The 26,566-nt window shown below is 44.2% G+C and overlaps 2 protein-coding genes and 1 pseudogene across 2 annotated transcripts in view; 1 reads left to right on the top strand and 2 right to left on the bottom strand.

Moving 5' to 3' along the window:
• The window catches only part of LOC126540654 (uncharacterized), a 69,585-nt gene extending 51,098 nt beyond the window's left edge, over positions 1-18,487 (bottom strand). Inside the window, exons 1-4 of the mRNA XM_050187491.2 lie at positions 18,342-18,487; positions 13,667-13,758; positions 6,818-7,110; positions 2,881-3,017 (exon numbers count right to left, since the gene is read on the bottom strand). Of these exons, the coding sequence (XP_050043448.1) occupies positions 2,881-3,017; positions 6,818-7,110; positions 13,667-13,758; positions 18,342-18,483 (664 nt within the window). The 5' untranslated portion in view covers positions 18,484-18,487. The remainder of the gene's footprint in view (positions 1-2,880; positions 3,018-6,817; positions 7,111-13,666; positions 13,759-18,341) is intronic.
• On the bottom strand, positions 133-973 carry LOC129387307 (uncharacterized; annotated as a pseudogene).
• Positions 18,488-19,081: 594 nt separating the features above from the next.
• Positions 19,082-26,566, top strand: part of LOC126540657 (mannose-P-dolichol utilization defect 1 protein-like) — a 68,015-nt gene continuing 60,530 nt past the window's right edge. The window contains exons 1-2 of the mRNA XM_050187494.3: positions 19,082-19,274; positions 19,971-20,036. Coding sequence (XP_050043451.1) covers positions 19,187-19,274; positions 19,971-20,036 — 154 coding nt within the window. The 5' untranslated portion in view covers positions 19,082-19,186. The remainder of the gene's footprint in view (positions 19,275-19,970; positions 20,037-26,566) is intronic.

Raw genomic sequence — 26,566 nt, 5'->3', positions numbered from 1 at the left:
AGTAAATGCCGCACGTCATCAACGTTTGGGCCCCAGATTCTTGACAGCCACTCCTGCATCTTTTCCGATGTCATTCAGCCATTTTTTGTGGCGGTGAGACGAACATTTGCTACGAGTCAAAGAAAAAAAAAGTCAGCGTTTTGATAGAACGAACTTAGTGACATCATGTGATTCCTCACCCCATCGAAAAAAAAAAAAAGAAGAAGAAGAAAAAAAAACATTCTCGCTTGGTATGCGAAGGCTCACGAAGACCCTGGCTGGAATTTTCCCGGTTTGTTCCTTGAAAAAAAAAAAAAAAAATGAATGCCGGGAGCTTGTGGCCGGCGGCATGTGCGGCTAGGCAAACCGTGAAGCCTCGTCAGGCACATCCAATGTTTGCGATCCGTATGGTGCTTTCGCCAACTGCGTTGTTTGTCCTGTTGCCTGGGTTGTCTATTCGGACCATCGTCTGGTTCATATTGGCGATGTTCTACAACGTGTAGTCGTAGTCGTTGTGCTGTCACTGGGAGTTTGCGGCAAACCGAAAGGCACTTGCTGCCTCCGAAAACTCTTCGGGCGTCTTCTGGCTCTCGTTCGTAGAACGGCTCATTGACGCGCCGAACCGCTGCTTCCATCGACTTATGTAATGGCTGGAAGCTACGAAGTTTCCCAACGGCATGTTGTTGGCTATTCTGACAGCCTCTTATGAGAGAAGCCGGTTACCAGCGGCACGTCCTGCCGTTCTTTCCCGCTCGAAGAACTCAAAGAGGGCATCGTCCATGCATTCACTGAAAACTGGGGCACTGTTACTCAGCTTTCTTCGAAGTTTTGCTCTCACATAGTTTTGCTGAAGCAACTTCTCGAAATTACTGTCCCATTCCCGTATCCGTTTGCGGTTGAGCTCGATATGTCAAAACGTTTGGTGCACGTTTCTTCCGTTTTCTCGGTGCCATTGTACGACCTCAACTTTCTTCACCACTGTGCACGAATGCATCGCCATCGTGAACTTCACAATGCCAAAACAAGACTACAAATGGCGCGTGCGAACGAGCATGCGAATGGCTTGAAAGGAAGGATTGGATTGGATTAGTTTCTTGGACTTGATGGGGCAGACCAGTGTTGCTCAGGCGCGGCGCGTGATAAGGGTGCGGGCGGGGGGAGGGGGCGCTTTCCCGGAACGGCGTGGAAATATGAAATTGACAGTAAAGTTAGCGGGGGGGCTTGCACGGGTGGGGGCACTTGTTTGGAATTTTACGGTAATACTAAAACTGAACAAGTCCTACAAAACTCAGCAAACCGGACCTAGCATTTCGGAACTTTGCAGCTCAGTTTTTCTTCAACTGCGAAGTTTTTTCCACAGAATATGCATGCAAACACTCAAATATATGAACGAAAATCGAATAGTAAACGTTCGAACAATTCAACCTGTGAATTGGATATCTACTACAGTATATTTGGCAAAAGACCGGGTGTCGTCGGAGCCTTTCCACAGAGCACAGCCATTCCACAGCGTGTCGTCTCTGTTGGTACTAAGTCCACTCCCGTCAACAGGACCGATTGAAAAGATAATGCAATGCGGACAGAGGAAACAGCAACAAAGACAAGCGTGAAAGCACGTGAGAAGATTGGGTCGGCTAGCCACCAGAAGGCACGCATGCTTACCGTACGATACGAGAACATGCAATTTGAATTGTGCTAAAGGTATGTGGACTCTCCAAACGCGATTTCCTCTTAGATTAAGTATTTTATTGGCACGAAACAAGCACTGCGTGGTTTCTAGAATGGCTTTCTAACAGTACACACTGACTTAAAATTGCCTTTAACGTCTCTTGAAGGATTCCTCTGTACAAATGTGCAGCACACAGCGTTCGCATGTTCGCATTAGTTTCAGCACATAGTGATACTGGCCCCTATCTCTCGGTGACATACACGAATGTGAAGGGCATCTACATCTTGCCAATTTTGCTTCATTGACGACGCTACTCAACGAGGCCTCTGCTCAGCCTCGTTGCAACGTGCCGCTGAGGGAATAGCTAGTGTTTACAGCACAGCGAATACAGTAGAACCTCGTTCACACATTTCAGGAGAAAACGCTAGAAGAAACTTACTATCACAACGAATTCTGCTTTTAACGGACATGGCTATAACGTACTATCAGCTACAATGAACGAATGTTTGGGCAAATTTTATCTATATGGTGTAAATACAATTTACTCTGTTGCAGCAATGTATGTGTGCGGTAGTGCACTGCAGGGCAACTATATTTCTGGCCGCGTGCAGAACTTGAGAAGATGGCCTTTTTTCTTAAGGAATGAACACACTAGTGGCAAACTTCTTGCAACGGCGTGGGGTGCAAAGCCCCTGCTGCAGTGATTTTTCCTGTTGACCACGTAAGCGGCCCACCGCTGTCGGCTCAGTGCCAAGCAAGTGTTGATGATGCCGCTAGTACTAACCAGTTTCAAAGCGAAGTCATGTTGAAGGAACGGACCAAACTCACTAACGCAACTAATGTTATTTATTTACTATTTAATTTATTACCTCAAGTGCTCCGCTTAAGAGGTATTGTTACATAATGCGTGGGTCTCCTAGATACAAATGTACTAGCAAGAGAGCATCTTTGGTAGTTTAGTGGGACTTCCTACTGTGCATACCTACTTAGCATAACCCACTGGCTTTTAGCAGCTCTTTTCCCAGAATCGGGCACCAATCAAAAAGCGAAAAAATGAAGTGGCTTGCACAGGAATTCAAACCGAGCACCTCGAATACATGAAACGGATGCTCCACTGCTAAATCCATGCCACCACCACTGTGTTGCTTTATGCTGTAACTTAGTTCCTTATTCTATCTCCACTTCGTTGATTGCTGCTGAACTCCTTTGATAGCCCAAGGGCACCCACTCACCCTCTGTCTTGGCACAGTCTGGCTCGGTGAGGTTGCTTTCACCCGTCTCGCTGTCCATGGAGGAGCTCTCCTCCTTCTTAACCACCGAGAAGCTGCCCTCGAGGTCGGCAATGAGCTTGGCCAATTCATCGCGCGTCCTGCACAGAGACCACCAGCATCACATCACATCACATCACATCACAACACACACACACAATCAGTTCCTCCTGCAAGGAAGGAACAGACACACAATGCAGGGCTTGCAACAAAGCCTGCAAACTACACAGACCATATTCAGGGTTCCTCACACAATGTAAACCAATGGGAAGTATGAGGACAATGGCAGAAAGAAAATGTAGGGACAGCTGCAAGCTGTGCCTTGATGTGCTCATGTAGAACAGGAACGGATGTAAAGCTTTATGCTTTTACGATGTCCCTTGTGACTTTGTGACGTGTTGTTGAAGCAGCGCATGTGCAAAATGGAATGGCTTGACCTCCAAATCTGCACTGTGCACGACATGGCCTTATCTCAGGGTCCATGGTTTCAGAATACTATGGCCGTCAATTACTTTGCCACCTGAGAACCATAACATTTCACTGACAAGCTTAAATGCACTTCCAGAACAAGAGTTAGTCGAGAGTTCGACGGAAGCCCATCTGGTCAGGATGAGACATGACAAAGAAAGACGTACACCGACCAAGTGAAACTTAATAAAAAACACGACATTTTGGCTTCCGTACGGAAGCCTTGTTCACAGTGGGGCGAAAAAGGTTGAAGTGCCCTGAATTAGGTTTTAGCACGCGACTCAAACTGCGCACAAGACGGGGGGAGGGTTCCTTTGCTTGAGTGTGTGTCCTGTTGATTGTATCTTGAGGGACTCCAGGTAGAGACGTGACTTACAGTTTCTTACCTGGCCGATTAGACTAGACTTAATCTAGTCAATATTGTGCATAGTCATTGCTGCATGCTCTGCCAAAGCATTCAAAGCCACTATTTTTTTTATCCACATCATTTTGATGTTGGTACAGCCGCTGTTTAAGATTGCCCGTCTCCCCTATGTGGACCCAATGTACAGGAAAGGCTTCCTTCGGCAGCTTGTCCTTCCCACCAACAAGTGCGTGCCTCAGTTTGCACACAGGAACGTCAGCCACCTCAACGTCATATTTACACAGCACGCGTGATAAGGTCTCGCTTATGCCAGGCATGTAAGGAATGGAAGCGCGTTTCTTCGGACGGGCACTGCAGCGCGCAGCAACGGCCATGCGCAATATTGACTGGATGAAGGCTAGTCTAATCGGCCAGGAAAGAAACTGGAAGTGACATCTGTACTTGGAGGAGAGACACAATCAACAGGACACACACACACAATCAAAGTGAAGAAACCCTCCCCCTATCTTACGCGTGGTGCTTTCGCCACATGCTAAAACCTATTTAAACACGCACTTCAACCTTTTTCACCCCATCGTGAACGAGGCTTCCGTATGGAAGCTGAAATGTCTAGCCTTTTAATAAGCTTTACTTGGTTGGCATACATCTTTCTTTGTCAAGAACATGAGTTATGTGTGCGGCCTGCTTTAGAGCCTTGGCTGGCTGGCTCAATGAGGCTACAGTTCCTATGCCACACACCAAATTTATTCGAATGTAGACTTGTCCTCCATTCTAGGCTGACCCCTCAAAATTCCGAAGGCCAGGAAGAGAGAGAGAGACTTTCCTTGGAATGTAAGTTGAACGAAAAAATGCATTTGAGTGCGAAAAGAAGACGACCTTTATAAGTTTTCAACGCTCGTTGCAAGCACGTGCAATGTTCACTCGTCGTTTTTATCGATATTGCTCTCAGCTCATTTCGACTCTCAGCTTACATTATAGTAGGTACATTCAGCAAGGAAACTTGCATGAAGGAACTTGAAATGAAGCAGCGTGCAATGAGCCATCGTCTGACTCCAGAAACGGTGGCTGCAAGGCTTCTAGCGTCACAGAGAAATCATGTTTAGCACTAGAGAAATAGATGCACATCCTGTGTTGTGTTTCTTCCATTTTGTTTTATGACGGCTGTTTTCAACAACACTTGACACCAATTTACTACTGGCGTTTAAACCCCTCCAACCACATGAGGCCTCAAATTGCTAACTGAAAGCAAGGAAAACGCACATGCACTGAAACCCCTGCCACCCACTGCGCCTAAGTGCACAAAGCAGTTTTAATCCAGCAACAATGTAAAAGAAATGTAGTTTAGCAGAATGCGTTGTTGGGCAAGTTGGTTCATTTTATTTGGAAAGATTGGATGCGCTTTGTAGAAGATCACAAGGAAGAAGACAGGACAGATACCTGTCTGCACCATCCTGCGCCTGTCCTGTCTTCTTCCTTGTGATCATCTACAAAGCGCATCCAATCTTTCCAAATGTAGAAGATGCAATGTTATACTGGCAGTTGTTCAGTTTCCATGATGTGTAGATGCTGAAAATTGTGCAGCCCTTCCAAAATTTGTGTGTTAGTCTTAAAGGGCCCCTCACCAGGCCTCATAGTAAATTTTGGTTATATGGTGAAAGTTGTTACATGTCCTCTAGGGAGCGTTCTGCCAGAAAAAAATTTTTCAAATTGGCTTATTAATAGCCGAGATAGAAATATTTCAGTGCCGCGAACCGATGATTTTAGGAAGCGAGCTCCACTGCATAGCGAGACGCTCTCTCCGTCGCCCCCCAAGTGAAATTCCTTCCTTGCGTTCTGCCATACCGGACCTCGAGAATTGCGTGATGCATACGTGACGGGCCCTGCCTTTATTTTTTTTGTCTCCTTGCTTTTTCTTTTTTTCCTCACTGCGCACGGCCTCTTCCGATTGTCTGGTTTCACGCAGCGTATGATTTTGCGTGCTGTGCACAAGGACACATGAATACTACACTTGGAAGGCTGCACGAATACTAAGGCAGAACAAGCGGATCGCAGAGCATGATCATGCTTGGAACACGGTAGAAAATGGCATAGTTTCGGTACCTGCGCACGTGACTGCACAACCGCACAAACAAGCAGACGAAGCGGGAGTACATCTCCCTTGCTTCAGTGCAAAGTAAAACAAAAAACATGCAGACATTCCATTTGTGTGTTCTATTAGTTCTCTAAACTTCAATTCGTCAATTCAAGCAACAGATCATACAAATAACAGATGCTGCCTTGAATAATTCTTGAAGTCATGAGTCACCACGAGCGACGTCACACTGCAGACCCGAGTACGTAGGTGCAAGGGCGCGAGGAGAATGAAAAATGGCCTTAAAGTTGAAATTTCAGACCTTTCCACGGCACGTGGTGATGTAATTCTTTGCAAACACGATCGTTGGCGCGCATTGTATGCTCTGCGCTTGTCAGCTCAAAATGGCCAGACCTGGTGAGGGGCTCTTTAAGAATCAATGCAATAACTCTCACCCAGCTTGCAGCTTTATCATTGGATAGATGTTCTCAACACACTGCAAGCTTCACATCACATGGCGGTTAACAAAGACTTGTTCCCAGAAAGCATTATGAAAAAATAAATTTGGCAGATTTCACGCACATGTGAAAATTAGCGTTAAGTAAGAATCCCTTTGATATTAGGTTATTTACCCAAATGCTGAAGCAATTTACGGTACTATCTGTGGAGAGCCAACTAATGGGGTCCTGGCATTGCACACAGGTAAGACAGTGGAAAACCTAATGGGTAGTGTGGCAGTTAGCCATGGGCTTGCGTCTACTTGCCGAGAATACTGCCAGCACCCATGAAGCAAGGGGGAAGAAGCAAAGAAATCTTGGCTTTAAATATCCAACACAATGGCACTGCTCATTAAAACAGAAAGTCTATGGCAGCAAAAGGTGTATTTCTTGACTTTTCACCTAATCCATTTCGTAATATAGACTTGGGATAAGGCAAACATTCCTTGTAGTCCCTCAATACTTAAATCAAAAAAGCTGAAGACTCAGGCACACACTCACCGGGAGATGAGTATCCAGGAGCGTTCATCATCGGGATGCTCACGGTAAAGACGCAGGTTCAGTTGTGGGTCGCGGTGCAGCCAGTAGAGGTGACCGCGTACGTCGCGCCCGATGGGCTGCAGCCGCAATACGTCTGCTTCCTGCTTGTTGAGCTCCGCCTTGAACTTGCTGTTGGCGTCAAACTGCAACTCGAGCAATCGCTTGAGCACGGCCAGTTTCACCGACAGCTTGGCCTTGCGGTAGCCAAAGCGCTCCAGCTCCCAGCCATCGACATTGGACCCCTGGTGGCAGAACTGGAAGGACGAGGCCGCAGCAGAGATCAGTGCTCAACTATGGGCAGCGCTGCCGGAACAGTCCGTTGGTGCATACAATCCAGAAAGCAAAACTGTCTAACTTGACATCTATGAAGACGGTGCCTTCTCTGTGTGCCAAAAGACACAACATCACTTCACATTGCTAATTCCGTAACGCCCAGTTTCTGATGCCAAGGTAAGCCGAAACGTTAAGCGAGTGATTTTCAGAGACCCATGGGAATAGAGGCCCACTTCTCTCACATTTTGTTGCTTAGTCAACTCATGAACGATTGGCTACAGATCTATGCAGCTTGACAACTCACATCGCTTAGCAGACGATACATTACCCTAGGATGGGAACTTCTTACCGAAACATAACTCCAGCTTAAGGTTCAATACCTGCCACGTCAGTGGGCCTTAAACATTACCGCAAGCCTGGTCAAATGCACTTCCTGCAGTATCACCTGTCAGTGTCGTGTGCTTGCTAGACAGCAAAGTAGCCTACATCATTGCTAATTTTGATGCTGTCTCTTCATATATGTGTTATTTACAGTTCGGTAGGTCCGGATTAAAACAGGCCTTAAGAGAGCAACTGTCTGGCAAAGATGGCAAGGCAGCTGTCTACACCTACATTTGAAACATATTTAATGCATCGTCACCAAGAAGCAAAAACATTATTAAATGCACCTAAACGGAAACACTACATTACTTGAGACAGGTAAAACATTTTCTAAGATCTCGATTAGCTTTTAGATTAGATTTTTTTTTTATGAGACAAAAGTGATTATTAGTGAGGATTATGATACCTGAACATTTTGCTTTCAATTTCGGCTCAAACCACAGTGCCAATGAAGTAAGGGATTTGATATAATTTTTTCATATCTGGGTCTTTCCTTTCTTTTGGGAAATAAAAAGAAGTCTACAAAGAGCTGCCTGATTCAATTTCTGTCAACTTCGGCTGCAATATGGTCTCTTTTCAGTGTAAACAGTAACTTGGTACTGAGCCAGACGCTGTCAAATCACCAACCTTTCCCGTCACAGTAAACTATGCTATTTGTCCAGATAACTTCTGTATACATTTCCTGAAGAAAAAGATTCACTGACCTCCAACTGGAGCTGTAAAGACATGACAGGCAAAATCCATCATTCTATAAACTACAGGGCGCACCACCTTCCATTTTTTCCCTTTCTCCATTCTGCTCTCCCAACCTCACTGATGTCTCTACTGAATAAACCACGAGTTCTTCACAAGAATCACAATTTAGACATACTTCCTCTGTTCTGAAAGTCAAGCATTTTGCATCAAAGCTGAAAAATGTGACAGAGTGTTCATGCACAGGGGAAAAAAAAGCGTCTACAAGAGCTCGCTATAGCAGCAGTCAAAATATCTTGATTGCAACAGCAGCGTGCCAGACACCCTCTGCTTTCTTTAGCACCAGCCCTAACGCTTCAGTTTGAATACGGATATTGGATTCTGCAAAATAAACTTATGTAACCCAAGGAAAAAGTCAACAACAAAAGAGCTTGAGCGGGTTGGAACTTGTACATAAGAACTAAAATGAAAGCGCTACATTTCTGTCGAAACACTGTAACAACAAATAACACTTCCCATAGTCGCCAAAACTGTCTGCATGCACTTGACAAATTCTCTAAAGGTCTGCCAGTCGGTTTCAGCTGCTCAGCCCTGTTGGGCGATACCAGTGACATTGCCAGGGGGTGGGGTTAGCCTGAACACCTTCGTTGCACAAAGCGTCTTCACTATATCAGAAGTATACTGCAATTGAACTTTCCCTCAAAACTGCCTAAAAGAAATTGAACGAGGCGCCGGAGAGATGCTTTATTACTAAAACTGATGTGCACGACACTTAATGGCAGAAAATGCTGAGTTAAGTTTATGTAGCGTAATCCAGGTAATCACACTCTTGAAGTTCGCCAAGCTGTTGAGGAGGTGAGAGATGAAGCCCCTAACAATTGGGGGGTGCAGCTGGAGGTTTGCTAGCTTTATGGTCATCCTCGCCACTAGAGGCCTCCTTCTTCGGAAGCTGTTGCACCTCTCCAGGAATTACAGTGATGATTACGCACCTCACGCTGGTGAATGCCCACGCAGCATTCTCCCCAGCACCAACTCGTCGAGATGCTGCTTCATGGTTCCTTTCGTTTATTGTAACTGAACTGAGCTGGCTAACTGGTTGTCATAAGTGAGCGGACATATCAAATATCTTTGCTGTGCCCGACATTCATTATTAATTTCATTATTTCATTCATAATTTCATTCATTATTTTCCCTTCATTAATAAGCAAACACAGTGATATCAGTGAAGAAAAAATGAAAACGTGAGTGGGTATATGCGAAATAAATGCAAGCGTGATGTCTCTCATGAGACATTAAAGGGTCTCCTGTTGAGTTTGATGGCCCATTGGAAGCTCACCAATATGTCGCACATGGACAACCCTAAATTGCAAATGTGCTTTGCACTGAATAGGCAACCGTGCAGTTCTGTGATCCGCGAGAGTGGTGCACTGACACTGAAAGTTCCTTGAATGTTGTTGCTTGGCTCTGTATCAGCCAGGCCAGCCAAGGCGTTGGCCACAATGCAGATGTGAGTCCAGAATGTGCCGCTTAGAGTCGTTCTTACTGAGTAGTAGACATTTTTGCTACCAGAATACATACTTACAACTGCAAGTGAGCAAACATTCGCTTTGCTGTAACTGATACTTGTTTTGTATATTGTACTTTTTCTTATAGCCCAAGTATACTCACTGAGAAAAAACATGGGCCACCAAACGTTATGATACCTTTGATATATCCAACAATTTGTTATGTTCAGGTTTGTTACGTTGAGGTTAAACTGTATACGTAGTTGACCAGTTCCTTTACTAGTCCTCCAGTTTGATTTTACTCTACAGCGATTTGCTTCACTCTGCTCCCCAACCACGCCTATACGCTAGTCTTATGTTACACCTTCTGCCTATGAAGTGTTAGTGCCACCAATGCAGCGCCTTAACTGGCTTCTGCCTGTGAAGGATCCGAAATCGGGCGAAATAAAAACCCGCGTCATTATACTATGGCATCACAGTATGGGCACAACATAAATTCAGCAAGAAAGGGAAAGCCCTCAGTGTTCTCTCCTTACAAGTCATTCTTTCCCTCTCAATAAACACTGAATGTGCTCAACATGAGCAACAGAACAGGCTGCTTTGTTTTAGTGTTGTGGTGTGAACAGTACTAGCATCACATGCAACACAACTGTAGCACGCTCTGTAGCACCAACTGTGCACGCAGGTTCTCCACTGCGCGCGCTAGCACCCACGAACATTTTAAGGATTAAAAACATGAGACCTGCCTCAAAGAACAGGCCTTGTCTGTTCTCTCAGGTACATTTCTAGGGCGTAAGGTCAGCTTATACACAGTGACAACTTTCTATGGCAGCACAGCCAAAGCTACGGAGCTGAAGCACATATATTTTTTACTGCGCATTTGCATGTAGTCCGCTAATGTAAGCAACTGGAAGCTAATTACTTCATATATTAGAACTACATATTTCTGCACACAAGATTACATCAAATCACATAGTATTTGTGCACGTTCCTGCTTCCGGTGTGCAACGTGGTATGTTTTGACTAGGAGTGCGAGTGGTGCGCTGTGGCTGCTAGTTGCAGGAAACATAACTCCGCTTGTTTGGTCGTGTATATAGGTTCCAATCTCCAGCGCCTTCCATGTAATAAATACACCACATTTATGTGTATAACACATAATACTTAATGCTATAATGAATTACATGATGCATAGCTACATCTTTCTTTCATCTGTGATGCACAATTTTTTTTGTTTGGTTGTGAATGCTAGCAGTGAGAGTGGGCGGCTCTCTGGTCTTCGGAGCACTGCCTGCTATGTATGAAACGGAATAAAGGCTTGTGTGGGTGAGGCCTTGTTATGATTTGATTGTGAGGCCTTGTTACAATTCCCGCTACTGACGAGCGCCACTAACTGGCTCGAACAGCAGGGCCTATTCACATGCAACAAGGGCCTGCACACCAGCAGCTTGCTGTATGACTATGCTCATTGGTGCTGTCTGTCCATACTGCCTTCATTCTGCTGACAGACGTGTGAGTGACTGCTGCATTAACAATGCAAAATGCTTTATAACTAGATAGATGATGTCAGTGGAATGAGCTCTACAAACAGCTATAATTGCAGATTCATTTTTAATTTCGTAGCTACCATGCAACAGCAACGAACCAATTTCCCAACCCTGCAATCCAATGAGACACTTGCGTAGAAGTTGCAGAAGTTTCACCTCCCCGACCACACCCTGCTAAACACTCTATGGGCAAACTGAAGATGGTGCTTCTGTCGATGACTGACAGACAGCGCATCAATGCTACAGGTCACAACAGCAGTTTCTTCCCTCCAGCTGCTTTAGAAAATCAGGTCATGCCTCCTTGAGGATTGTCTCCATAGAAATGAGATAGAAATATGCCCAATAAGTTGGAACCTCGCATCACAATGGCATCCGTTCTGTTTTCACTACATCCTGTCTCGGTCCTGCTAGCTACAGCACTTTCACACACTGAGTCTGTGTTGACATTTGTGTCTTGTAGTAGGGTTTCTCATAATCAACGGTTAATTTAGTCATGTGACTAACCATACCGCCAGTACTGGGGGCGCTGGCAAGAGAGAGGGAGAGAGAAAAAAGGGAAGGAAAGACAGGGAGGTTAGCTAGTATAAGTACTGGCTGGCTACCCTGCGCTGAAGAAAGGGGTAAAGGCGCTGGCAAGCATCGGCCAGGGAGCAAATGCAGGCTTTCATTGTGAATTGTCATTCTTTAAATAGCAGTGTGGGGCCAAAACGATTGCGCCACCACTTGCCAATAACCCATGAGGGCAAGGTTAGGGTGCTGGAGCACAGCTACTTGAGCGACTTCGCTCCACTACTTTGTTTTGTCAGTGCTCTCTCGCCGTCACTGCTAGAAGGCACGGAGGCTTAATGGTTTCACCCATGCAGCATCACAGGAGAGATGATGGGGCATCTGCTGATTACAGGCTTGAACAGTACTTGCCATCATGTACTATTATAGCATTTTCTGGCCAAGAAGGTGGAACTACAGAGAATGACTGCAAATACGAAAAGTATGAACGCATTTATGATGAATAATGCACAAAGGAATAAGAACACAATGTAAGGAAGACTGTCCTGACCGAAAAGAGATTTGTTTAAGATGCTTGTAAATGTGGGGTGAATTTCGGTGAGGTCTGCTCTATCTTTATCACCTTTTAGTATGTTGATGGCCGTGTAAGACGTTGGCACGTACCTTGTATAGTCTCCCTTGTTTTTGGAGGGGGATGTGTGACGACGCATTCTTTCTCACTTTAATGCTGCTGGTTGCCCCGGAACAAATGCTGCTTCTGCCACGAGAGTGCTACGTCCTTGACTTCCTTGCTTTGCGTCCCTGTCTTTAAAGCGAGCTTTCCTGACAAACCCTTCCAGACTTTCCTGACCGTGGCTGTCTCGCCGAACAAGTGTGTGCCTCATGTCACATATCATGTGCATGCGAGACCACATTTGCGTGAGAGCCTGTGCACAGGTGCCAGCTTCCTTTAGGCCAAGAACATAGAAATGAAAAACGAAAAATAGTAGCCAACTTTACCCCTGTCTTCCACATCGTGTTTCTCTCACCACACATCTGTCCTCATCATCCTTCCCTTGACAAACATCACATTCATCCTTGTGACATCACTGTGCTGAAGTCCCTCCATGCGCATTTGCATGAACAGCTGTGTGCATCTATGCTTGGACTGTCAACGGTTTAGCACTTAAACGTAAACGCTGTGTCACGCTGAAATTGTGATTGGTATGGTGCATAAACATAAGCATTGTATGAGATTACACATTGCATAAATGACAATAAAGCGCCACTTTAAAGAGATTTTATTGTGTGTGTTGGACCTGCAAAATTATTTTTGTGCACCTCTTATAATGAAACTACGGATGCTGAGCTTCGGCACACACAGTCCAAGTTGTACGATGGAGTGCGACACAGCTTTAAGTTTCTCTGACCTTACCCAGCTTGTTCGACCTCACGAAGACAGCCACAGTTAAATCAGCATATGCTATGCGCGCCATCTGCTTTGTCGCAAGTCTCCAGGGCAAGCTGAGTAGTGGGATAGCACATGACAAATGGCTGCAGAAAGGATGCAAGTACCATTTTACTTGTGAGCGATGCATAAACCATGCGGCAATCCCACATATCTGCCAAAGCTCAGCACATTCAAACGATGGAATAGAATAAAACAACCATGCCAACTAGCGAATATTTCACATCCTTGAAATTCTATGCTAAAGCATCACAAATTTCTTTTTTTCCATTTGTCGCATTAAGAAAATAAGAAGAAAATGAAAAAAAATATATTTCCAGCAATGATCGGTCGGTTGCGTAACTTTCCCTTCATAGTACGAAAATGTTGTCAGCGAGTACGGGAGCTTAAACAGCAAAAGCAAAAGACATATTTTCATACAGTTTCCCATTTCAAACAATGTGAAACAAACAGGGCCGACCTTGATGAGTGCTTTCTCCCAACGGTCTCGCTGCACTCTCCGGTTTGCTTTCCTCAGGAGGTGAACATGCAGGTCTATCAGGGTCTGGTCCACTGCGTCCCACATGGCAAAAAAATACCATCAAAGCTCGTAGCGATTCTGGTGGAAAATTTTTATGGGTTTTTAAAAAACCCTGTTATGCCCATACACAGTTCCACATCAATGAACATTAGAACACCTTGTTCAACTTTATGTCTGCACATGAAGAGTATGTTTGTACAAATAAAAAAAAACAATGAAATGTTATTACAGTTGGAACTTTACTAGTACAGTAATTAATTACTTATTAGTAATTAGTCTTTCGGATTCCCCACAACTGAAAGCCCGCTCCAGCATATAAAAAATGCTACAATAGGCTACGTGTTAAGTTTTCCACACTTGAATCACAATTTTGGGGCATCAAACTCAGCGTCGCACAAATGTTACACATTGGACATCACAGGGTTGAGGTCCTTCGAGGTGCGACATATCATTTTCGAGAATCAAAGCAACATTACTAGCACACCTTCAACATAGGACTGTCTTCAACGAGCAAACCTTTTTATTGCAAACAAGGGAAAATAGAAACGAAAAAAAAAAAGGCTTAGCAAGCAAACCACTGCAAAGCTGTTAACTGGATTGCACTAGCTCAATTTTCGGACAACTGCTTTGCCCTTAGAAGAGGACTAAAAGGGGACAGAGGACGAAATTGATGGCTCCCTGTAATGTTCTTCAAAAAGCTCTTTTCATGCATTGCAGTTTAAAGGGTCACTAAAGCAGAAAGCTCAGATGTACTCATAAATTTAACAATGTATCAGGAAAGCCAGCCCCTCCTGCCATGAGGTGACGCTTTGCCACAGCATCATGGATTTTGACACTATTTGTTCAGGCTTAGTTAATCTTTTACCATTAAAGATGGACTACCTCATATTCCAAAAGAGGCAATGACTCAACTAAGCAAGTTTCGAAAACACTGAACCACAATGAACACTTGTGTTTGGGTCACAATATCCCAAACATGAGAAAACACTTTGAAATCTGTGACATCACAGTGACATACAGGCACCAGGTTTCAGTATGAAATTCTGAAAAATGAAAGTTTCGCCTTAATTTTTTTTTACTGTTCAACCTCTTACTGTAAAATTGACGAAAAAATTTCTTTTAAGGAATACTTTATCAGTCAAAACTGATTCGATATTTCTTGTGTGTGCTGCTTTAATGGTGGTGGAACAAAATATACTCACACATAAAAAGGCGATTCCCAATCACGGAAAGAATAGCTGACAATAGAGATTATGTTTAAGCCTTGTAATATTGACACGTGTACTTGTTTATCTTTATCGGGCAACCACATTTCACCAGCTAACAAATGTTATCGCGCAGTGCAGGATGCGCCTGCATGTATGGGAAGTTTCTGGAATGTTATTGATGGTTCCATCTGCTGTCTGTCACCGAACCTTGTGTAATCTGATTGCATGTATGCGCGACGCGAATAGTGTAGGACATTATGGAAGACACACGGGTCCCAGCAGTTACTCTGGAACGTTTGACGACTGATGTATAAAAGCCGCCACGCTTGACCCACTGATCAGATTTTGACGATCGCCGACTGTGTTCGCCACTGTCGTTGTTCTTTAAGTGTAGCCGGCTTTTGTGGGCACAGGTTCGCCCAATAAAAACTAGTTTCCTCTTTCACAGTATTGCTACTGTGGTCCTTATACATCACTACCACGTGACAATATTAACATTGTAGTAGAGGGGACAGTCAGATGTAAGAAAGCCAAAAGAAAAAATAAATGCTTTTAAGCTTGGCTGAAAAGAAACTCCATGACCTTTTTAAGCATCTCCCGAAAATTGAAGGTTTTTCAAGGTTCTGAGCACGATGTTTTGACATCCAACGTTTTGCCAGGGTTTCACAAACTATGAACTCTTGTAATGCTGATATTCGAGTTTCCTTATTGTTCCATGAACACTGAAAGTTGACCGACCAATGACTGGTGCACTTCACATGAATTGCAGCACAAAATTAGGCTCTTTTTCTTTACTCACTTATTTATGTGTTATCAGTACTGGCATTGCTGGAAAAGGCGTACACAAGAAAAAAAAAAAAAAAAAAAGAACCGAGGCCATGTCATACAGTTAGACGTCACATACAAAGCATGAAAAAGAAATAATAAGGTGCATTACACACACCTGCAGCAAAGCATCTAAATCTGAAATAATCTTGGGCATTAAACGAGCAAATGATGTCACGGCTAAAGGCACATCAAATTGCTTTGAATCGCAAAGTATTCTTTCAAAACCACCTTCACGTTAATTTCCCAAAGAAAGGTTGATTATTACCAGCAAAAAGGAACTCTTCCTATTGCAATATCATGCCCACACTGCACTATCTGCATGTAAGCGTGAAGTCAACTGTTTCAATGCATTTTTCTTATTTCATTTTATTTATTTTTTTCAAAGAAAGTTCTCAAAAGAGGCTGCGTTGATTCTGTGATGTCATTTGTAGATAAACGCATAACTGCTTCCGAGCACATATCTGCAGCAATCGTCAAAATCTGTGACTTCATGGGGAGGTCGCACGAGAACTTGAGCAGTTTTGGAAACAGTTCTCCTTTAAAGTTTTCATTTTCTTTTTTTTTTGGCTCACCACACCAATGCTTTTGGCAAGAGTGACAACATTTTCGCTATAATTTAGAAGTTTAATTTAACAATCAAGCTTACTGTTCCTCTCTAGTGTCTCCGTACCAGCATGCATATATAATAAGAAAAGATGCTTTCTAATACATGCAGAGGTGATAATACCATGACATTAAAAAAAAAAAAAAGAATGCTACATTTATTGAAAAAATACAGGGGCTGGTAGCCATACAAAGATAAAAGATTTTTCTAGCGTTGTTCACAGCCTATGATGTAATTTTACTTTAACATATGCCGCCTCGGCATTGACGAAAGATCCTTTCGCAGCGCATGGAAAAAAATTAAGCAAATAAACTGAAACAAGTTATGAAGTTTGGTAAAAACATTTTTGCTACATTCAGTACAATATCACAAATAACCAATTAGGTTGACATACACCTGTACAAGAGTGCCAACAGACAAATTAAGAAATATAGAAGCTGAGCTTGACTGGTGTGCACAAAACGTTGTTTAACAAGCCCTCGTCCTGTAATGGACATAAAAATAGGCTGCTGCTGATGATGGTAAAGTCCCAAAATAATATTCCTTAGGGCACACAACAACAGCAACGTTCTTCATAACAAGAAAAAATCTGGAATTTCCTAAGATCATAGGCTACCGGAAAGGCCGAAGGCAATGTAGAGCTTTAGATTTAGCATTAATCTAGCTGTATTTACCATGGAGTATACACAAACGCCCAGTGTGACGCCTTGAAACGAGAAGCGGAACTAATCTGCAGCCCGATCACACGCATCAGCACGCACCACATGACACGCGCTTTCGGATGCGGCGCGCGCAATGCGGTGGAGCCGACAGACGCGCGTTCCAGTGTCGGCCCGCCCACGGCGTTTCCACACCACAGCGGCCGCGTACACTTTTTTTTTTTTCCCTGACGATCTACAAGCCGTGGTCAGTCTATGCAGAGAGCACCCTTGTAAAAGAAGAGGCGGAAATCGCTGAACACACACGACACGCAAAGCAACCAGCGCACGAGGCGACGGTGTCGAAGCGCCGGCGGCGGTGCAGACGACAAAAACTGCTGGCGTGCGCAGAAGGCGGCTCAACGCCGGCGCTAGCAATATCGTTACTCAACGCGTCTCAAGAGGCGCCCAAGTCCTTCGGCAGAGCGCAGTCCCGACACTAGCCGTTAGCGGCGATCACGTCGATGTGATAAACGTTACGTACTCTCAAAGCCGCCTTTTTTCCCCCTTTCGCTGGCAGCGGCGCCCGCGCGTCGGACTCTTGCGCTCTTGCCAGCGGGAGGCGCTTCCGCTTATTTTTCTTTTCGCCGTTTGCTGTCCCAGTGCGTTCCGGTCAGCTTCGAACAAACAGGTCTCCCCGATCGGCCGTTTCGAAGCGCGCCGGGCACGCACAGCAACGCCTTTACTGCCGCTGCGGCGAAAACGACAGGTTGCTACAATCACAAACGGGAAATTTCCGACGATGAACACGTGAACCCAGGCCCCCAACCACACTGTCAGCGCAAACTGCGCGGCTGCTAACAGCGGCGGGCGCCGATGGTCGGCGAGCCGTACTACTCCGTCGGCTTTACGGTGCACCCATCATCGCTAACCTGCAGAAGTCTGCAGCTGCTGGGTGACCTACGCGCGTCGGGCTGTCCACCGGCATTTGAATCGAGGCGCAGAAAGCGATTCTTCCGCTTGCTGCTGCAAAATGCCCAGCTCCGTAGCGCCGCGCGACCAACGCGATCGCGACGGCCAAGTCGCCGTCGAGCCATGGAGGTCGGACTCGCGATCGTTGCTACACGGAAACATGACGCTCGGCAGCACTGTTTTTGGAGGCGCGCGTTCGTGGCTCAGGTGCCTGCGATGGTGCGGTTTCGCGATTCGCGCACGCCTGTCGATGTTGCGTCGTTGAGGTACGAAACAATACGACGCTAACGGGCCACCAATTTTCAAGAGGGGAGAAGGGGGGGACGGCCGTCGGCGGCATTACGACAGTGCAGCAGATCACGTACCGTTTTTGGTATCCTCCAGCATAGACTGCAGCTCGGAGATGGAGATGTTTACGCCACATAATTCACCGAAATTCAATATAAACGAACAGATCACCGCAAAGTTTGGGTCGTCGTGACAGTTTTCTTCGGCGCAGGTCGCCATTTTAGAAACGCTCTTCGACAAAGGTTGTGTCCATCAATGTTGACAGCTTACGGGCATAAATCTACTAATAAAACAGTCGTTTTGTGCCTCACCAAGCTGCTGATTTTTATAAAATACTTCATTTAGCGCTGATATTGCAATACGCAGACAATGACCAACTTATAATTATTCGTAGACATTCATACACATCGAATGACGAAGTTCACTCTTTAAAACTTGCTAGACTTTGTAATTTATTCTATACATTTTTTTACTTTGAGAAAATATTTGCTTATTACGTATATCAATTTACTGCTGGCTATAACTTCTCTTCTGATGCTGCATGTTAAACAGCAGAATGAAAAAAATTGTAGTCATGCAACACTGTAATAAAGTTTACTGAGTTTGTAGTAGAAACACTCTTATTTTACTGTGTTACAAAGTTATCGGTTTATTGCATGATAAAAAGATAACCGTAAACATTTATTTTTACTTTGCAGCTGCAAATTATAGGCTAACTTATTATTTTATAAGAGGCGATAATTTTAAATGCCGTAATTTGCTTCATAATTTTGCAGTGAACGACTTTGTAACACCAACAGAAAGTTTCGCACTCTGCATACTGCTGTTCGCATTTCTGCCACCGTGGTTGTTTGAACGCTACGGCACGTCGTCACCGCACTTCGGTTCAGTTGTTGAGTTTCCGTGGCGGTAATCGCGCGATATGGGTACGTTAGTGAAGCAAATATTAGAAGCCTTCTTCCCTGGAAGATGCTACGACGAAATAATCGTACGGCACAACTTCGGAAATGGTGAGTCGGCGACCAAAGCTGCAGCGTCCTTGTTTACCCATCTGGAACACAGTGACACTCTCGGGGTCGTCTGCTGTGTGTCGGATGATCGCCGTGTCCGTAGAGGAAATAACGAAGGCAAAAAGTCCTCGGGGGGGAAAATAACGAGGAAAAAAAAAAAAAAAAAGACGCGTGCGCATGTTTAGATGCATATCGCCCCTGTTTTCGCTTCACCTAAATTTATCGAGTGACAGTGCGAGCCTCGACTTACGTTTATTTAATGCGAGATGAAACGCGCAAGGCGACACTTTAAATGGTCGTTTTCTTGGGAACTGAAATTACGGGGTGTTTATTTGCGAATGAACGTGCACTTGCTTCAGACATGTGCTTTATCGAACTTTTGTTTCCTAAGTACTTTGTTTGGTGGGGCAAACTTAAAACCTGTATCGTACTGCCTACGGGCCACGTCCGTCCACTTACGAAGCTGCGTCGTCGGCGGTCATGTGTTATCGCGCGATAGTGCGTCCTCGTGAAAGTTTTAAAACTTGCATTGTTCGGTCGTCCCGGTGGTTCCATTGTTGCCCCGAACCGCTTTGAAGGCACCTGCTTCCCTGTTGGCCCCATAATCACGTCTAAAAGCCCACGTACAATGTTTCGTGCCGAGTGCTGCTTAATTATCATCTCCGTTCCTTCCTTTTTTTCTGCCTTCTTTCGCAGTGGACTGTCTCAAGTTGGCGCTGAGCAAATGTCTAGGCTACGGCATCATAGTCGGATCCACGCTGGGTGAGCTGAAAGGGCGCGCCGCATGAGGCTGCTCACCGAGCCACACGTACCAGCGCAAAACATCTGGTGGCAGTTTTCTGCCAACAGATGTGAACAGATGTGTTACCTGCCGGAAGCGAATGAAATGTCGGCAGCGACGGGTGATACACCGATTTGAGGGACTCCGTGCCTCCCCTCCTCTATTATTTTTTTTAGTCATTCTTTTGTGCTGGTACCTATAGTACTTGCAGATGCATCCACGTAACAACGGTCAGTTGAATTATTATGCTTAATAAAACTGCACCAGTACTTCATCGTTTATCGAAAAAAAACTTGTCTTAAAGTTAAAAGCCCGAATGGTGAAACAAGAAATGAAATTGATTTAATACTTTCTCTCGATACCAGCATAGTGCAGGATGTAGAATTGTTAGGTAGGGTAAAGTGCAGTGATCATAGGTTAGTGAGGGCCGGGATTCACCTCAATTTGAAAAGAGAGAGAGTAACATTGATCAAGAAGAAACAGGCCAGCCTAGATGCAGCAAGGGGAAAAGCAGACCAATTCAGGTTGGCACTTGCAAACAAATATGCAGCCTTAGAACAGAGAGATGAAGATGACATAGAGGCAGTGAATGAAACCGTAACTAGGCTGGCTTCAGAAGCAGCAATTGAAGTGTGAGGTAAGGCACCCCGGCAACCAGCAGGTAAGCTCTCCCAAGTAACAAAGGACCTAATAAAGAAACAACAAAGAATGAAAGTGTCCAACTCAAGAGATCAGATAGAATTTGCGAAACTGTCAAAACTAATCAACAAGGAGAAAATAATGGATACTCGAAATTATAATTGGAGGAAGACTGAGGAAGCAGTAAAAAATGGACGCAGCCTGAAATCAGTGAGAAGGAAACTTGGCATCGGACAAACCAAGATGTGTGCACTGAAAGATAAGCAGGGTAATATCATCAGCAATCTCGAAGATATAGTCAAAGCAGCGGAAGAATTCTATACTGACCTGTACAGTACGCAGAGGAGTCAGGATACCTCAATTCGAGGTAATAATAAACAGGATACAGAGGCTCCTTCTCTAACTAGCGATGAAGTTAGAAGGGCCTTGCAAGACATGAAACTGGGAAAAGCAGCAGGAGAAGATGGGCTACCAGTTGATTTAATCAAAGATGGACGAGCCATAATGCTTGAAAAACAAGCGGCCCTTTATACAAACTGTCTATCGACTTCAAGGTCCCAGAGAACTGGAGGAATGCCAATATTATACTAATCCACAAAGAGGGAGAAGTTAAAGAATTGAAAAATTATAAGCCCATTAGCTTACTTCTAGTACTCTATAAAATATTTACCAAGATAATTTCCAAGAGAATAAGGGCGACAATTCAGTAAACCAAGAGAACAGGCTGACTTCAAGAAGGGATACTCTACAATGGATCACATCCATGTGGTCAATCAGGTAATCGAGAAATCTGCACAGTGCAATAAGCCTCTCTGTATGGCTTTCATAGATTACGAAAAGGCATTTGATTCAGTAGAGGTACCAGCAGTCATAGAGGCATTACGTAATCAAGGAGTACAGGACACTTGGGAATTATTCAAGCTATTAAGAAGTATTCAAGCTATTAAACTGGGAAGGCTTAGGAGTAAGGATCAACTGCAAATATCTCGGCAACCTTTCATTTGCAGATGACATTGTCCTGTTCAGCAACACTGGGGCCGAGTTACAACAAATGATTGAGGACCTTAACAGAAAGAGTATAAGAGTGGGGTTAAAGAATAATATGCAGAAGGCAAAGATAATGATCAATAGCTGGGCAAGGGAACAAGAGTTCAGGATGGCCAGTCAGCCTCTAGAGCTTGTGAAGGAGTATGTTTGCCTAGGTCAATTGCTGACAGGGGACCCTGATCACGAGAAGTAAATTTACAGAAGAATAAAATCCGTTGGAGCACATTAGGCAGACATTGTCAGATCCTGACAGGAAGCTTAGCATTATTATTAAAAAAAAAAGGTGTAGAGTCGATGTCTTCTACCACTGCTTACGTTCGGGGCAGAAACTTGGAGAGTGACGAAGAAGCTCGAAAACAAGTTGAGGGCTGTGGAAAAAGCAATGGAATGAAGAACGTTAGGCGTAACATTAAGAGACAGGAAGAGAGTGGTGTGGGTCAGAGAGCAAACAGGGAGAGCCGATATTCTAATTGACGTTAAGAGAAAGAAATGGAGTGGGGCAGGTCATGTAATGCATAGGTTAGATAACTGGTGGACCATTAGGGTTACAGAATGAGTGCCAAGAGAAGGGAAGCGCAGTCGAGGACGACAGAAGACTAGGTGGGGTGATGAAATTAAGAAATTCACAGGTGCTAGCTGGAATCGGTTGGTGTAGGACAGGTGTAATTGGAGATCGCAGGGAGTGGGCTTTGTCCTGCAGTGGACATAAAATAGGCTGCTGCTGATGATAATCCTGTGCAGATCCAGCTGAATTTTGCCAGCTTTCAATTGAACTCTACGTGAATATAAGGACGGCATGTCTGCACGCTAAAAGCACAGTTGGTTTTCTTGTTTGCACTAGGTACTCAGCTTTCCCGCAGGAGGGCTTTAGAAATGTCCTTTCTTCAGTTCTGTGTATTACAAAAAAAATTTAATGTCATTACAGCAAGTGTGCTGTCCCTGCATATTTGGCAAATCTAAAGGGTGGTTATTCACAACTCAGTTTTGCACCATCATGTACCATGCAGTTACTTTCGTTAAGCAGCTTTTCATAAACCATCATCAGTTGGCGTGCCTCATTATCCTGACCACGTTTTATTGCAGGTTTTGTGAATATGTCAAATATCTCGCGTGTCTTGCACTTCCCACATTTTCAACTTATCTTTTGGGTCTGCGAGTTGCATGGCTGTAGTTGCTGACTGTAGACTGGCCAGAACTTTTGCGTATACAGTAATGTATTCTGCAGTGTCCACTTTCATTATATTCTTAGAGTACAAATGAACTAGAGAAGAAAGGAAACCAAGGGGCTCGTTTTTTTGGTAACCATGACCGTTTAAAGCCACCAGACGATGAAGCGAAGGAAAGCATAGGGGAAATCAGCTGTGGTTGAAAATTGAAATGTAGAAAATAATGAAGAAAATGGAAATGAAAGTGGATGAAAAGATAACTTGCTGCCGGTGGGAGCCGAACCCACAACCTCCACATTACACATGTGTTGCACCACCAATTGAGCTGTGATGGTGGCTACCAATTTGGCCAATATCTTGGGTATTTATGTTCCCTAGACCTTGCCCTAGGAGTGTTAGCCAGCACCACTCATGGCCATGGTGGGTGGAAGTGGAACATCCTGGATGTGGAACATCCTGGAAAATTCTGGATGTGGAACATCCCCTGAAGGTGTCAGAGTAAGCTGTTCCACATCTTCCCACCATGACCCTGAGTGGCGCTGGCTGGGAACGCGCAGGAGCTGGAGCATACAGGTGCTGATTAACCATAACAGTTCATGCTAAGAATGTTAGAGGGAGGTCTTGCACTGCAGCCATTGGACCACCACGAGAACGAAAAATAGCATGCGGATATTTTTATGAAATGGCTTGACTTCATAGAGAAAGTACACTGCAGCTCATTTTATTGTTCCTTGTGGCTCAGCTCTTTTGCATGCTGGCTGCGTAAAGTTCTGTTAGAGCAGCCTAGAGTTTTATGCTCACAACTACTTCATTCTTCTCCCTTTTCATTGCATGCCTTGGCACTTGAATATCCCCATGACTAGATCTAGGTGACATTTGAGCAGGAACGCCCATTAGGGGGATTATTTTTGGCATTTTAAGTGTTATTTCTTGCTTGTAATGTGCCAGAAATGGAATGATGGTAGAAACTAGAGGCTAAATGAGGCTGATATAGTGGTAGTGCAACAAATTGGCGATGAAGGTTTAAGGTTGCTTGGAGTCGAAAGGGGTTAAGCTTAGATAAATCCATTCACAATGCTTTATTCCCAACATCAATGAAGCAGTTACAACTTTCATATACGCATACTCACAAACGACTGTCTGTGGCAAAGAAGGGAAAGCTATAGTCGCCAAGTGTTCACAAGTAACAGTGCTCTTGAGAATTGTCTCATTTGCATTGTGTAATCTGGGGAACAAAATATTTAAATGTGTTACTACAGTGCTTGCATCAAAATAAGACAAAATACAACACTCAGTGTCGAATTTGACTTATAGTTTTGCTTTTCTCTTCTGCATTTCGGCAAACTGCATGTGGAAGCTACATGCAGATTCAGTATCTGAGAAACCGTTCTTAAGCTCTCTTGGACCACTTGACACACTAACACGTGCGCACAAAGTTGTCCCTGAGTATAGCACCAGATTTCCCTTGTGCAAAATTTTATGGCACCAGCGATTACTACAGGCAGCTGTAGCTAAACGCTTATAGTCTGCTTTATTCGGGCACATGTATCCTAGCAAGTTGTGTGCAGCTTCTCAGTGGGGAACCCTTACTGCGCTTGCATGTGACATTCATGCCAATTGTAGAAGCAAGCCCTTGCTCCACTGCCAAGCAAAATGTGACGGTGTGTCTATTTGGGTTTATCGTTGTTTTTGGAGCCAAGCTGTCTGGGCACTGCACATTTTTGTTTGAAATACAGTTAGCAAAAAATTTGAATTTACCTAATAAAGTTTTCTTTTTGTCTGGGTGCTCATAATTTGGGCAGAGCAGAACATAAAGAATGCCGATCTATAAAGATTCCAACATGCCCCCTGGGAGCCCCGAGCATAAGCAGCGTGTCTGGTCATGCCGTAGTATTGCTGTGAAGCTACATAGATATCTTTTTGCACCACTGCAGCAGGACCACTGATTAGTTTTATGCTTTGCAGCTAATTGCCAAATGTCATTAAAAGTATAACATAATTAATTAACATTAGCTTCTTTACTGACTAGTAGCAGAAATTCAAATCTGCTAAAACTGTGTAATAAATTTGGATTAAAGATAGTCTAACTGCGAAACATAAAGAGTGAATTGGGAGCAGTCATCATCATCATATTTTCTGTCCACTGCAGGACGAAGGCCTCTCCCTGCAATCTCCAATTGCCCTCTGCCCTGTGCCAACCCATTCCAACTGGCGCGCGCGAGTTTCCTAATTTCATCACCCCACCTAGTCTTCCGCCGTCCTTGACTGCGCTTCCCTTCTCTTGGCACCCAATCTGTAAACCTAATCGTCCACCTGTTATCTAACCTAAGCATCACATGACCTGCCCAGCTCAGGTTATTTCTCTTAATGTCAATTAGAATATCGCCTATCCCTGTTTGCTCTCTGATCCACACCACTCTCTTCCTGTCTCTTAACGTTACGCTTAACATTTTTTGTTCCATCGTTCTTCCCACAGTTCTTAACTTGTTTTCGAGTTTGTTTGTCAGTCTCCAAGTTTCTGCCCTGTATGTCAGCACCGGTAGAAGACATTGATTGTACACCTTTCTTTTTAATGATAATGCTAAAGCTTCCATTCAGGATCTGACAATGTCTGCCGAATGTGCTCCAACGGATTTCTATTATTCTGTAATTTTCCTTCTCATGATCAGGGTCCCCTGTGAGTAATTGACCTAGGTAAACATACTCCTTCTCAGACTCTAGAGGCTGTCTGGCAATCCTGAACTCTTGTTCCCTTGCCTGGCTATTCCTGATTATCTTTGTCTTAGGCATATTAATCTTCAACCCCACTCTTACACTCTCTCTGTTAAAGTCCTCAGTCATTTGTTGTAACTCGTCTCCAGTGTTGCAGAACAGAACAATGTCATCTGCGAACCGAAGATTGCTGAGGTATTTGCCGTCGATCCTTACTTCTAAGCCTTCCCAGTTTAATAGCTTCAATACTTCTTGCAAGCACGCAGTGAATAGCATTGGAGAGATTGTGTATCCATGTCTGACCCCTTTCTTTATAGGTATCTTCCTAGTTGTGTAGAATTAAGGTAGCTGTGGAATCTCTGTAGATATTTTCCAAGATATTTGCGTAGGTGGCCTGTACTCCTTGATTACATAATGCCTTTATGTCTGCTGGTATCTCTACTGAATCAAATGCCTTTTTGTAATCTATGAAAGCCATGTAGAGGGGCTGATTGTACCCTGCGGATTTCTCGATTACCTGATTGATGACATGGATGTGATCCATTGTAGAGTATCCCTTCCTGAAGCCGGCCGATTCTCTTGGTTGACTGAAGTCAAGTGTAGCCCTTATACTATTGGAAATTATCTTGGTGCATATTTTATAGAATACTGAAAGTAACCTGATGGGCCTGTTAGTTTTCAATTCTTTAACATCTCCCTTGTGGATTAGTATAATGTTGGCATTCTTCTAGTTCTCTGAAGCACTTGAAGTCGTGAGACATTTCGTGTAATGGGCCGAAAGCTTTTCAAGCATATCTCCTCCATCTTTGATTAAATCGACTGTTATTCAATCTTCTCCTGCCGCTTTACCCTGATATATGTCTTGCAACACCCTTCTAACTTCATTGCTAGTTATAGAAGGAGCCTCTGTATCCTGTTCATTACTACTTCGAATGGAGGTAACTTGG

Source organism: Dermacentor andersoni, chromosome 2 (genome assembly GCF_023375885.2).
Source record: "Dermacentor andersoni chromosome 2, qqDerAnde1_hic_scaffold, whole genome shotgun sequence".
Taxonomy (NCBI): Eukaryota; Metazoa; Arthropoda; class Arachnida; order Ixodida; family Ixodidae; genus Dermacentor; species Dermacentor andersoni.
This window is presented reverse-complemented; position numbering and strand designations above follow the sequence as displayed.